The sequence below is a fragment of the Anomaloglossus baeobatrachus genome, chromosome 1, assembly GCF_048569485.1.
Source record: "Anomaloglossus baeobatrachus isolate aAnoBae1 chromosome 1, aAnoBae1.hap1, whole genome shotgun sequence".
Lineage (NCBI taxonomy): Eukaryota > Metazoa > Chordata > Amphibia > Anura > Aromobatidae > Anomaloglossus > Anomaloglossus baeobatrachus.
In genome coordinates, this window is record NC_134353.1 from 941486397 (window position 1) to 941501310 (window position 14914).

Below are 14914 nucleotides of genomic sequence, written 5' to 3' on the forward strand. Positions count from 1 at the left end.
GAAACGAGAGAGGAAAAAAAAACAAAAAAAAAAAAAAAAAAAAAAAAAAAAAAACACCTTTGGGGGAAATTACCCCCCCAATTCTCAGTGTTTTCCTGTAAGTTTGAGCCTCAGTTACAAGACATACATCCTGCTGCTGTGCCGCGAGTCACTGACAGTCGTCCTACGTCTTGGCCATACCCGCCAGACATCTGATGGACGACCATGGAATTGCTCGGACTAACAGAAGTCTCTGCGGTGCAAAGCAACAGTGATTAGCTGCTCGTCTTTTCCCTGCGGTCCCTGCTAGGCCACGTATGTAGCAACACGCCAAAAGACATTGGGTGCTCAGGAGAGTTAATGACGCCATATAGTTAATATTAAACTCACCTGCGTGCGTAATCGCCAGTAGGTGACAGTTCACAGACTCTGACCTCTCGATCACGGCGATCTGGACGATGGGTTTGAATACTGAGCGATCGATTGTCCTAATAAATAGAGAGAAAAATCAGGACAGAATATTGTCTAGATGAGACGTACAGACGCACATACACTGACGGATAGTGTGCGCAGCAGTGCCGGGTGCACAGGACTGCGGACACACATCAGCCCCAAGTTACTGCAATATAAAGTGCAAGTAAAGGACCATTAGCCTGTAATGAAGGGAATTTTGTTACTTACCGTAAATTCCTTTTCTTCTAGCTCCTATTGGGAGACCCCGACGATTGGGGTGTATAGTACTGCCTCCGGAGGCCACACAAAGCATTACACTAAAAAGTGTAAGGCCCCTCCCCTTCTGGCTATACACCCCCAGTGGGATCACAGGCTCACCAGTTTTAGTGCAAAAGCAAGAAGGAGGAAAGCCAATAACTGGTTTAAACAAATTCACTCCGAAGTAACATCGGAGAACTGAAAACCGTTCAACATGAACAACATGTGTACCCGAAAAACAACCAAAAATCCCGAAGGACAACAGGACGGGTGCTGGGTCTCCCAATAGGAGCTAGAAGAAAATGAATTTACGGTAAGTAACAAAATTCCCTTCTTCTTCGGCGCTCCATTGGGAGACCCAGACGATTGGGACGTCCAAAAGCTGTCCCTGGGTGGGTAAAGAAATACCTCATGTTAGAGCTGTAAAACAGCCCTTCCCTACAAGGAGGCAACCGCCGCCTGCAGGACTCTTCTACCTAAGCTGGCATCCGCCTAAGCGTAGGTATGCACCTGACAATGCTTGGTGAAAGTGTGCAGACTCGACCAGGTAGCTGCCTGGCACACCTGCTGAGCCGTAGCCTGGTGCCGTAATGCCTAGGGCGCACCCACGGCTCTGGTAAAATGGGCTTTCAGCCCTGATGGAACCGGAAGCCCAGCAGAACAGTAGGCTTCAAGAATTGGTTCCTTGATCCATCGAGCCAGGGTGGATTTGGAAGCCTGCAACTCTTTACGCTGATTAGCGACAAGCACAGAGAGTGCATCCGAGCGGCGCAGAGGCGCCGTGCGGGAAATGTAGATTCTGAGTGCTCTCACCAGATCCAACAAATGCAAATCCATTTCATATCGATGAAATGGATGAGGCAAAAGGAAGGTAAGGAGATATCCTGATTGAGATGAAAGGGGGATACCACCTTAGGGAGAACTCCGGAATCGGGCGCAGCACTGCCTTGCCTTGGTGAAACACCAGGAAGGAAACTTTTGGATGACAGCGCTGCTAGCTCGGACACTCTCCTAAGAGACGTGACCGCTACCAGAAAGGCCTCTTTCTGGGAAAGTCGAGAGAGTGAAACATCTCTCAGAGGCTCGAAGGGCGGCTTCTGGAGAGCAATTAGTACCCTGTTCAGATCCCATGGGTCCAACGGCCGTTTGTACAGAGGGACAATGTGACAAACCTCCTGCAGGAACGTGTGTACCTGAGGAAGTGGTGCTAGGCGCTTCTGAAGAATACAGATAGCGCTGAGACTTGTCCTTTGAGGGAGCCGAGTGACAACCTTTTTCCAAACCAGATTGCAGGAAGGAAGGAAAAGTAGGGAATGCAAATGGGCAGGGAGACACTCCCTGAGCAGAGCATTAAGAGAAGAATATCCTCCACATCCTGTGGTAGATCTTGGCAGACGTCGGTTTTCTAGTCTGTCTCATGGTGGCAATGACGTCCTGAGATAATCCTGAAGACGCTAGGATTCAGGACTGAAAGGCCATACCGTCAGGTTCAGGGCCGTAGAAATCAGATGGAAAAAACGGCCCTTGGGACAGTAAGTCTGGCCGGGCTGGTAGTGCCCACGGTTGGCAGACCGTGAGATGCCACAGATCCGGGGACTACGACCTCCTCGGCCAGTCTGTGGCGATGAGGATGGCGCGGCGGCAAACGGACCTGATGTTGCGTAGCCCTCTGGGCAGCAGTGTCAGAGGGGGAAACACATAGGTAGCTGGAACTGCGACCAAACCTGAACTAAGGCGTCTGCCGCCAGAGCTCTTTGATCGTGATACCGCGCCATGAAAATCGGAACCTTGTTGTTGTGCCGAGACGCTATTAGGTCGACGTTCAGCATCCCCCAGCGTTGACAGATTTCCTGAAAACCGTCCGGGTGAAGATACCCTTCCCCTGCTTCCATACCCTGGCAACTGAGGAAGTCTGCTTCCCAGTTTTCTGCGCCCGGGATGTGAACTGCGGATATGGTGGATGCTCTGTCTTCCACCCCCATCAGACTCCGCCGGACTTCCTGGGAGGCTTGCCGACTGCGTGTTCCGCCTTGGTGGTAGATGTATGCCACCGCTGTGGAGTTGTCCGACTGAATTCGGATGTGTGTGCTTTCCAGCCACGGCTGGAAGGCTTGCAGGGCAAGATACACTGCCCAGATTTCCAGCACATTGATTTGAAGGATGGACTCCTCTGAAGAGAGTCCATGACCGTCTGAGAAGGGGGACATTCCTTCTAGGGACGTCGACTTCCCATCCCATTGGCAAAGAATGCCACATTGGAGTGGACGCAGATGAAACTGCGCGAAAGTGACTGCCTCTGCATGAGTCGTGTTAAGGGGTGTGACTGGCCGTGAAGGAGAGACTGCACCCCCGTCCGTAGTGAACGTGTCCAGCGGAAGCTTCACTATCGCTGAGGGAGCGTGACACTCCATGCCCAGATATGTCAGCGATTGGGTCGGTGTCAGATTTAACCTTGAGAAGTTGATGATCCACCCGAAACTCTGGAGAGTCTCCAGCGCTACGCTCAGGCTGTGTTGGCATGCCTCTTGAGAGGGTGCCTTGACCAGTCGACCGTCCAAGGAAGGATCACCGAGTGACCCTGAGAGTGCAGGACTGCTCCCACTGCTGCCCTGAACTTGGTGAAAACCCGTAGGGCTGTCGCCAGACCGAAGGGCAGGGTTACGAACTGAAGATGCTCATCTTCAATAACGAAACGTAGCAAACGTTGGTGCTCTGGAGCAATCGGCACGTGGAGATAAGCATCCTGTGTCTATTGATGCTAGGAAATCTCCTTGAGACATTGAGGCAATGACGGAGCGGAGGGATGCCATCCGGAACCGCCTGGCCTTCACGTGCTTGTTGAGCAGTTATAGGTCCCCCACAATCAGATTGGAGGAAAAACCGTGTCTTGTTCCTGAAGAGGAACAGGAATTACCACTCCTTCTGCCTGCAGAAGAGCATCGGCTCGGTGGGTAGGTGGGGAAGTTCTGAAGAATCGAGCCGGAGGCCGAGAACAGAACTCTATCCTGTACACGTGAGACACAATGTCTCTCACCCACCGGTCTGTGACCTGTGGCAGCTAAATGTCGCCAAGGCGAGAGAGTCTGCCACCAACCGCGGATGCGGAGAGAGAGAGCTTAAAGTCATGAGGAGACCGCCTTGGAAGCGGTTCCTCTGGCTGCCTTCCTTGGGCGTGATTGGGCCCGCCTGGAATCTGAGCCCCTCTGAGCCTTTTGAGCCCTTTTGGACTAGGACAATTTGGACCTGCCCGAGCCTGGGAAGGACCGAAACCTCGACTGTCTCTCTCGGACAGCATTAATAGGGTAAGTCGCAATGCAGACATTGCGAGGATAAGGACGCTACCTGCGGCACAGATGTACCTGTGCTCAAGACCAGCTGCGCAAGACCAGCTGACATAGCTTAGAGTGCCCATACGGCTGCGAATGCCGGAGCAACCGACACGCCGATAGCTTCATAGACAGATTTCAACCAGAGGTCCATCTGTCTGTCAATGGCATCTTTAAGTGAAGTCCCATCTCCACTGCAACTATGGATCTAGCCGCAAGCCTGGAGATTGGGGGATCCACCTTTGGACCCTGGGTCCAGCGCCTGACCACGTCAGGGGGAAAAGGGATAACATGTATCCTTAATACATTTGGAGAAACGCTTATCTGGTAAGCGTAGTGATTCTGCACTGCTTCTCTGAAGTCAGCGTGGCCAGAAAAGTACTCAATGTACGCTTGAGATACTGAAATGGGATTTCTCCTGCTGGGAAGCTGACTCCTCCACTGAAGGAGCTGGGGGAGAGATATCCAACATGCCATTGCTGGACGCTATAAGATCAGTCACCATGGCGTCACCATCCGGTGTATCCGGATTGAGAGCGGTGTCAGGATCAAAGTCCTGATCAGCTACGTCTGCCTCATCATACAGAGAGTCCTCTGCTGTGACCCTGACTAGTGATGAGGCCGAGTGCCGCTCCCAGCGAGCTCGCTTAGGCTGTCTGGGACTGTCGTCCGTGTCAGAGCCTTCACCCTGGAATGCCTGGGACCCCCCCGGAGCACTGATTTTGTTCCAAATGAGGGTGGCCAGGGAGCAATGATCAAGATTGCCCATGGCCTGTCTGGACTGCAAGTCACTATCCCATGACAATCTATCAGCCGAAACTGCAACACCGTCCCTGTCCATGGACAGGGTTCACAGGTGGTTCCTTTGGCCACCTCTAGTAGAGACCCCGGCTGACCAAGTGCTACAGGGGAGCATTGCACACAACGGGGGTCAGTGGAACCTGCCGGTGGAACAGTATCACATGCAGTAAAAGCAGCATAGAAAGCCTGTGTTGCTTTTTTTGCTGCTGTAGTCTAGCCATCTAGGAGCATATAGCCGAGAATAGCGACCGTACAGAGCAATGTATAGCATACAAGCATAAGTACAAATGAGCACTTCAGCACATGCAATATGAGCAGCTTAGAAAGCCTGTGCCTTAGCACCTTTGCTTTTTTGCTGCTGCAGTCTAGCCATCTAGGAGCATATAGCCAAGAATAGCGACCGTACAGTGCAATGTATAGCATACAAGCATAAAGTACAAATGAGCACTTCAGCACATGCAATATGAGCAGCTTAGAAAGCCTGTGCCTTGGCACCCTTGCTTTTTTGCTGCTGTAGACTAGCCATCTAGGAGAATATCGCCAAGAATAGCGACCGTACAGTGCAATGTATAGCATACAAGCATAAGTACAAATGAACACTTCAGCACATGCAATACAAGCAGCATAGAAAGCCTGTGCCTTAGCACCCTTGCTTTTTTGCTGCTGTTGTCTCGCCATCTAAGAGGGCATATAGCCAAAAATAGCGACCTACAGTGCAGTGTAAGCATAAAATACAAATGGACACAACGGTATTAAGTGGGGTCAGCACTTCAGGTGCTGCTTACCGCCCGCCTATAGGCGGGTGTGTGGTCGCCAGAGTCCTGTGACTGGCTGCCAGCTCGGACTGCAGGAATGGCTGCCGGCGTCCTTCTCCAGCTCGTGTGACGAGGGGCGGGCCGTGGGCGTGCCCCAGGCAAGAGCGGGAAACCGGCGTCCCACTGTGTCCAGTGAAGGGGGCTGGAGAATGCAAAGCAGACTCCAGCCCTCGGCGCTGACTTTCTGTACAGCGTCCCGCCTCTCCCCTGACTGGCAGGGCTGGGGGCGGGAACGAAACGAAAACTAGGCCGCAAAGCCGGGGACTCGAGTAATAAGCGCGGCCGTCCTATGTGCACGGCCAGCGCGGAGTCCCCGGCGCACCACAAGTCCCAGCCGCGCCACAGTGTAAAAACACCTAGCAGCGGCCCGGCGCGGCAGTTCCCAATACATAAATTCACACAGCAAAGCTGCCGTGAATAATAGCACGAGCGCTCCGCGCTGTTGTCCCCGGCGCACTAGTACTCCCAGCAATGCTGGTGTGTGTGTGCGCGATGTGTACGGGGACACAGAGTACCTTAATGTAGCAGGGCCCTGTCCCTGACGATACTCAGCTCCATATCCAGCAGGTTCTCTGGGTCTGTGGATGGAGCCCGGTCTCAGTGCCTGGAGACCTGTAAGATCCCACTTCACCCAGAGCCCTGAGGGGGGATGGGGAAGGAAAACAGCATGTGGGCTCCAGCCTCCGTACCCGCAATGGGTACCTCAACCTTAACAAACACCCGACAAAAGTGGGGTGAGAAGGGAGCATGCTGGGGGCCCCATATGGGCCCACTTTTCTTCCATCCGACATAGTCAGCAGCTGCTGCTGACTAAAAACAGTGGAGCTATGCGTGGATGTCTGACCTCCTTCGCACAAAGCAGAAAACTGGTGAGCCAGTGATCCCACTGGGGGTGTATAGCCAGAAGGGGAGGGGCCTTACATTTTTTAGTGTAATGCTTTGTGTGGCCTCCGGAGGCAGTACTATACACCCCAATCGTCTGGGTCTCCCAATGGAGCGCCGAAGAAATATGCAATTTTTTTTAATTTTTTTATGGTTTTAAAAACAAAACAATACAAGTTGAATAGTAATAGCACTGACCCCGGTAATCAACTTGTCAGGTCATTTTTACCGCAAACTAAACACAATATAAACAAAACCCAAGAAACAATGGCGGAATTGTTTGGCGGAATTTTTTTCTTTTTTTTTTTAAACTATTTAATCTTAATTACCATATTTTTCGGATTATATGACGCACTTTTCCTCCCAAAAATTTGGGATGAAAATGAGGGGTGAATCTTATAATCTGATTGTAGTTTACTGGGGGGTGCTGGTGAGCGGTCACAGGATGCCGGGGCGATGCTGCGTTCGGTGCGCTGTGCGCTCTGCTGCGCTGGGGGCAGTGAGACAGGGGTCGCCATCCTGAATAGCGCCAGAAGCCAGCACGTGAGCAGATGGACCTCTCGGCTCAAGATCTCATCTGCGCACGCGCCGCCTCCGGCCCAGTGATCTCTCAGCAACAGACTTAGGAAAAATGGTGCCCGGAGGTGGCGCATGTGCTGATTAGATCTCAGCTTGTGATTGAGCAGATGAGATCTCCGCTTGTGATTGAGCAGATGAGATCTCCGCTTGCGATTGAGCAGATGAGATCTCAGCTTGTGATTGAGCAGATGAGATCTCAGCTTGCGATTGAGCAGAGGAGATCTCAGCTTGCGATTGAGCAGAGGAGATCTCAGCTTGCGATTGAGCAGAGGAGATCTCAGCTTGCGATTGAGCAGATGAGATCTCAGCTTGCGATTGAGCAGATGAGATCTCAGCTTGTGATTGGACAGATAAGATCTCCGCTTGTGATTGAGCAGATGAGATCTCCGCTTGTGATTGAGCAGAGGAGATCTCAGCTTGTGATTGAGCATATAGCTCAATCTGCGCACGTGTCGACTCCTAGCGCCAATTCTTTGAAGCCCGCACCGCCGACAGTTCCTGGATGTTCCTCCTTCCTCATAGCTCCACCATCCGCAGTGATCATCTTTGACACCCACTGCACCGACGGCAGCATCACCCTACTTCAGCACCGCCCCTGACTCCTCCGAACCCACTCCACCACCATTGCCGCCCCGCCTCCGGTAAGACACCACCGGATTATAAGACGGACTTCATTTATTTTTCTCTAAATTTGGGGTACGTGTTATAATGCGGTATTTTTCTCAGCACATCATTTGGTGAAGTGAATGGCGATATACAGAAAAAAAAATAGTTTTATAAAACAAGAGCCCCCATACTGCTATGTAGACAGAGGGTTTAAAATAAATAATAATAGTAATAATAATAATAATAATAATAGTAATAATAATAAAAAAGTTATTGTTCTTGGAAGAGAAGTAGGAAAAAAAACAAAAAAAACAAAATATGAGAGAAAATTCCCTTCCACGGAAACTCTGAGGCCACGATTCATCGAAGTAATTTTGCCACAGTTCTGCTGTAAGTTGCTGTGAATGTGAAGGTAGCCTGGGCTATAAATTGTTTAAATGTAATAAGAATATCTGTGTATGTAAATAATCAAAATGTAGATGTAGTTGCATAATTATCTGTGTATCTATATAGCAATTGCACAGACCCATAATATGATTCTAAGCTGTATAGTCATGAAGGGGTTACCAAGGACGAGTGAACAAATGTACAAACAATGAAAGTCTTCATAATGATGAGCAAAGGCCTTATCAGTAGATTCACAGAGAAAGAATGTATAACGAACAGAGATGAATTTTATAGTATACTGGGAAAGATTGGGGAGTGGAATACTCCCTAGGTCTCTGTTCTAGTTTCAAGGACAATGATGCATTCTGTATAATTAAGTCTTTTCCAATACACGAGTTGAGTTCAGTTGGAGACGCTGGCTCAAGGAGAGAACACGTTTTGTGTGATCATTGTCTGATTCATTAATATCGGCACTGATATACAGCTAATACGGCACCGGCCTCTGGATATCCTGAACGAAGTTACCATTAGCTATCTTCACCTAAATTTCTACCTTGACATGAAAAGTCAGAAAAGTTTGACATTGTGACTTATTGGTAATTTAACACCATTTTCTCCGAGCTCTACCAATATGGAAGCAACATAGAGCGGCGTGACGGTGGCATGACGCCATAGTGCTTTTAATTCATGATAAACTGTGGCGTTCACTAGAAAACTTACTCCAGTTAGTGAGTGGAGTGAGATTATTGGTGAAGCGTACGCCTCTCATCTGACACTCCCGGAGTGCACCTCTTAAATAATCAGGAGCTTCCGACTCCTATTGAATCGGAGCCCAATTGTTTCACCATCATCGCTCTGGATGAGATGCTTCTTACCTGGCAATATTTCCAGCAGCGGAGACGATGGAGCTCTGGGACACGGAGGCCACTCTGCTCATCCCGTTACCATCGTAGCCCAAGTCATACACCTGGAAATACAGAAATGCCATTATGCTTTGTGCCCTTTATGCTTATGTAGCATTGGGAGGCCATCTGTAGGTTACCTGTAGTACGCCTTTCTCCGAACGGGTGTAGAGGATGTTCCTCGAATTGTCCACTGCAATCTGTACGATGGGGTCTGCCGGGCAAAAAAGCTCAGAGTAATCATTTTGTCTACACATGACTCTTGTAAGAATTATAAGATATTTACCAAGTGACAGAAGAGAGTTTTCATTACTAGCGATAAGTAGCAGCAGCTAGATGTCACCTACAGGCAACAGGGAGCGGCCTGGAGGATCTCTGTGGCTACCGGAGCTCACAATGTGGTGTGACTGCAGGATAGCAAGGGACAGGGGTTCCTATGCCGTCCCTCACACTAGGGGACTCTAGGCTATCCCTAACCTCAGGGTTACCCCTAATGGTGAAGATGCAAGAGTCTCATGCCTTGCTAGTCTCCTGACCAGAGCTAATCTGCCTTCCCTGACACCAGGGAAGGAAGGGATATAAACACAGATTAAAACAGGGAGAAACAAAGAAGGGAATTTTGTTTACTTACCGTAAATTCCTTTTCTTCTAGCTCCAATTGGGAGACCCAGACAATTGAGACAATTGGGTGTATAGCTTCTGCCTCCGGAGGCCACACAAAGTATTACACTTTAAAAAGTGTAACCCCTCCCCTCTGCTATACACCCTCCCGTGCATCACGGGCTCATCAGTTTTGGTGCCAAAGCAGGAAGGAGGAAACTTATAAATTGGTCTAAGGTAAATTCAATCCGAAGGATGTTCGGAGAACTGAAACCATGAACCAAAAGAACAATTCAACATGAACAACATGTGTACACAAAGAACAACAGCCCGAAGGGAACAGGGGCGGGTGCTGGGTCTCCCAATAGGAGCTAGAAGAAGAAGGGAATTTTGTTTACTTACCGTAAATTCCTTTTCTTCTAGCTCCAATTGGGAGACCCAGACAATTGAGACAATTGGGTGTATAGCTTCTGCCTCCGGAGGCCACACAAAGTATTACACTTAAAAGTGTAAAGCCCCTCCCCTTCTGCCTATACACCCCCCCGTGCATCACGGGCTCCTCAGTTTTGGTGCAAAAGCAAGAAGGAGGAAAAGTTAGAAATTGGTTTAAAGTAAATTCAATCCGAAGGAATTTTCGGAGAACTGAAACCATTCAACATGAACAACATGTGTACACAAAGAACAACAGCCCGAAGGGAACAGGGGCGGGTGCTGGGTCTCCCAATTGGAGCTAGAAGAAAAGGAATTTACGGTAAGTAAACAAAATTCCCTTCTTCTTTGTCGCTCCATTGGGAGACCCAGACAATTGGGACGTCCAAAAGCAGTCCCTGGGTGGGTAAAATAATACCTCGTAATAGAGCCGTAAAACGGCCCGTTCCTACAGGTGGGCAACCGCCGCCTGAAGGACTTGCCTACCTAGGCTGGCATCCGCCGAAGCATAGGTATGCACCTGATAGTGTTTCGTGAAAGTGTGCAGGCTCGACCAGGTAGCCGCCTGACACACCTGCTGAGCCGTAGCCTGGTGCCGCAAAGCCCAGGACGCACCCACGGCTCTGGTAGAATGGGCTTTCAGCCCTGAGGGAACCGGAAGCCCAGAAGATCGGTAGGCTTCAAGAATAGTTTCCTTGATCCACCGAGCCAGGGTTGATTTGGAAGCCTGTGACCCTTTACGCTGGCCAGCGACAAGGACAAAGAGTGCATCCGAGCGCCGTACGAGAAATGTAGAGTCTGAGTGCTCTCACCAGATCTAACGAGTGCAAATCCTTTTCACACTGATGAACTGGATGAGGACAAAAAGAGGGTAAGGAGATATCCTGATTGAGATGAAAGGGGGATACCACCTTAGGGAGAAATTCCGGTACCGGACGCAGAACCACCTTGTCCTGGTGAAACGCCAGGAAAGGGGCTTTGCATGACAGCGCTGCTAGCTCAGACACGCTCCGAAGTGAAGTGACTGCCACTAGGAAGGCCACTTTCTGCGAAAGGCGTGAGAGAGAAATATCCCTCATTGGCTCGAAAGGTGGCTTCTGAAGAGCCATCAGCACCCTGTTCAGATCCCAGGGTTCTAACGGCCGCTTGTAAGGAGGGACTATGTGACAAACCCCCTGCAGGAACGTGCGTACCTGTGGAAGTCTGGCTAGGCGCTTCTGAAAGAACACAGAGAGCGCTGAGACTTGTCCCTTAAGAGAGCCGAGCGACAACCCTTTTTCCAATCCGGATTGAAGGAAGGAAAGAAAAGTGGGCAAGGCAAATGGCCAGGGAGAAACACCCTGATCAGAGCACCAAGATAGGAATATCCTCCACGTCCTGTTGTAGATCTTGGCGGACGTTGGTTTCCTAGCCTGTCTCATAGTGGCAATGACCTCTTGAGATAACCCTGAAGACGCTAGGATCCAGGACTCAATGGCCACACAGTCAGGTTGAGGGCCGCAGAATTCAGATGGAAAAACGGCCCTTGAGACAGCAAGTTTGGTCGGTCTGGTAATGCCCACGGTTGGCCCACCGTGAGATGCCACAGATCCGGGTACCACGACCTCCTCGGCCAGTCTGGCGCGACGAGGATGGCGCGGCGGCAGTCGGACCTGATCTTGCGTAACACTCTGGGCAACAGTGCCAGAGGAGGAAACACATAAGGAAGTTGAAACTGCGACCAATCCTGAACTAAGGCGTCTGCCGCCAGAGCTCTGTGATCTAGAGACCGTGCCATGAATGTTGGGACCTTGTTGTTGTGCCGGGACGCCATTAGGTCGACGTCCGGCATCCCCCAGCGGCAACAGATCTCCTGAAACACGTCCGGGTGAAGGGACCATTCCCCTGCGTCCATGCCCTGGCGACTGAGAAAGTCTGCTTCCCAGTTTTCTACGCCCGGGATGTGAACTGCAGATATGGTGGAGGCCGTGGCTTCCACCCACATCAGAATCCGCCGGACTTCCTGGAAGGCTTGCCGACTGCGTGTTCCCCCTTGGTGGTTGATGTATGCCACCGCTGTGGAGTTGTCCGACTGAATTCGGATCTGCTTGCCTTCCAGCCACGGCTGGAACGCCTTTAGGGCCAGATACACTGCCCTTATCTCCAGAACATTGATCTGAAGAGAGGACTCTGTCGGAGTCCAGGTTCCCTGAGCCCTGTGGTGGAGAAAGACCGCTCCCCACCCTGACAGGCTCGCGTCCGTCGTGACCACAGCCCATGATGGGGGAAGGAAGGATTTCCCCTTCGACAGAGAAGTGGTGAGAAGCCACCACTGAAGGGAAGCCTTGGCTGCCCGTGAAAGGGAGACGTTCCTGTCGAGGGACGTCGACTTCCTGTCCCATTTGCGGAGAATGTCCCATTGAAGTGGACGCAGATGAAACTGCGCAAAAGGAACTGCCTCCATTGCTGCTACCATCTTCCCTAGGAAGTGCATGAGGCGCCTCAGGGGGTGTGACTGACCTTGAAGGAGAGATTGCACCCCTGTTTGTAGTGAACGCTGCTTGTCCAGCGGAAGCTTCACTATCGCTGAGAGAGTATGAAACTCCATGCCAAGATATGTCAGTGATTGGGCCGGTGTCAGATTTGACTTTGAAAAATTGATGATCCACACGAAACTCTGGAGAGTCTCCAGAGCGATGTCCAGGCTGTGTTGGCATGCCACTTGAGAGGGTGCCTTGACCAGCAGATCGTCTAAGTAAGGGATCACCGAGTGTCCCTGAGAGTGAAGGACTGCTACCACTGCTGCCATGACCTTGGTGAAGACCCGTGGTGCTGTCGCCAGGCCGAAAGGCAGTGCCACGAACTGAAGGTGTTCGTCCCCTATGGCGAAACGCAGGAATCGCTGATGCTCTGGTGCAATCGGTACGTGGAGATAAGCATCTTTGATGTCGATTGATGCCAGAAAGTCTCCTTGGGACATTGAGGCGATGACGGAGCGGAGCGATTCCATCCGGAACCGCCTGGTTTTTACGTGTTTGTTGAGCAGTTTTAGGTCCAGAACAGGCCGGAAGGATCCGTCCTTTTTCGGTACCACAAACAGGTTGGAGTAAAAACCGTGACCCTGTTGCTGAAGAGGAACAGGGATCACCACTCCTTCCGCCTTCAGAGTGCACACCGCCTGAAGAAGAGCATCGGCTCTCTCGGGGGGCGGAGATGTTCTGAAAAATCGAGTCGGAGGACGAGAGCTGAACTCTATCCTGTAACCGTGGGATAGAATGTCTCTCACCCATCGGTCTTTGACCTGTGGCAGCCAGGTGTCGCAAAAGCGGGAAAGCCTGCCACCGACCGAGGATGCGGTGTGAGGAGGCCGAAAGTCATGAGGAGGCCGCCTTGGGAGCGGTTCCTCCGGCAGTCTTTTTAGGACGTTACTTAGACCGCCATGAATCGGAGTTCCTCTGATCCTTTTGAGGCCTTTTGGACGAGGAGAACTGAGACCTTCCCGCGGGCCGAAAGGACCGAAACCTCGATTGTGCCTTCCGTGGTTGAGGTCTGTTTGGTTTGGACTGGGGTAAGGATGAGTCCTTTCCCTTGGATTGTTTAATGATTTCGTCCAATCGTTCACCAAACAGGCGGTCGCCAGAAAATGGCAAACCGGTTAAGAACTTTTTGGAAGCGGAGTCTGCCTTCCATTCACGTAACCACATGGCCCTGCGGACTGCCACCGAATTGGCGGATGCTACCGCCGTACGGCTCGTAGAGTCCAGGACAGCATTAATGGCGTAGGACGCAAACGCCGACGCCTGAGAGGTTAAGGACACCACTTGCGGAGCAGATGTACGTGTGACTGCATTAATCTGCGCATGACAAGCTGAGATAGCTTGGAGTGCCCATACGGCTGCGAATGCTGGAGCAAAGGACGCGCCGATAGCTTCATAGATGGATTTCAACCATAGTTCCATCTGTCTGTCAGTGGCATCTTTGAGTGAAGCCCCATCTTCCACTGCAACTATGGATCTAGCCGCCAGTCTGGAGACAGGAGGATCCACCTTAGGACACTGAGCCCAGCCCTTGACAACGTCAGGGGGGAAGGGATAACGTGTATCCTTAAGGCGCTTGGAAAAACGCTTATCTGGACTTGGGAGATCTGAAACGGAATTTCTCCTGCTGAGAAGCTGACTCCTCAATTGTGGGAGCTGGTGGAGAAATATCCAACACCTGATTGATGGTTGCTATAAGGTCATTCACTATGGCGTCACCATCAGGTGTATCCAGGTTGAGCGCGGTCTCAGGGTCAGAATCCTGATCTGCTACCTCCGCATCATCATGCAGAGAGTCCTCCTGCTGAGACCCTGAACAATGTGAAGAAGTCGAGGGAATTTCCCAGCGCCCCCGCTTAGGTGGCCTGGGACTGCGGTCCATGTCAGAGACCTCACCCTGGGACCCATGGTTCACCCCAGGAGCACTTTGCAGGTCCAAACGAGGGGGGCCTGGGGTCAATGATTGAACAGTGCCCTGGGCCTGAGTTACCGGTCTGGACTGTAAGGCTTCTAGTATCCTAGCAGACCATTTATCCATAGTCTCAGACAGTTTGTCAGCAAATACTGCAAACTCCGTCCCTGTCACCTGGACAGTGGTAGCAGGTGGTTCCACCTGGGCCACCAGTAGCAGAGGCTCCGGCTGAGTAAGTGCCACAGGGGCCGAGCATTGCACACAATGAGGGTCAGTGGAACCTGCCGGTAGTATAGCCGCACATGAGGTACAGGTTGCAAAGTAAGCCTGTGCTTTGGCACCCTTGCTATTTGCGGACGACATGCTGTTGTCTCCTCTGAGTACAATCCAGGAGGGTATATAGCCAAAAGAAGGGAATTTTGTTACTTACCGTAAATTCCTTTTCTTCTAGCTCCAATTGGGAGACCCA

The 14914-nt window shown here is 51.1% G+C and overlaps 1 protein-coding gene across 2 annotated transcripts in view; it reads right to left on the reverse strand.

Moving 5' to 3' along the window:
- The window catches only part of NUP155 (nucleoporin 155), a 181348-nt gene that overhangs the window by 106861 nt on the left and 59573 nt on the right, over nucleotides 1-14914 (reverse strand). For both annotated transcript variants that reach the window (XM_075328661.1, XM_075328657.1), the window contains exons 8-10: nucleotides 9129-9202; nucleotides 8962-9053; nucleotides 370-467 (exon numbers count right to left, since the gene is read on the reverse strand). In XM_075328661.1, coding sequence (XP_075184776.1) covers nucleotides 370-467; nucleotides 8962-9053; nucleotides 9129-9202 — 264 coding nt within the window. The remainder of the gene's footprint in view (nucleotides 1-369; nucleotides 468-8961; nucleotides 9054-9128; nucleotides 9203-14914) is intronic.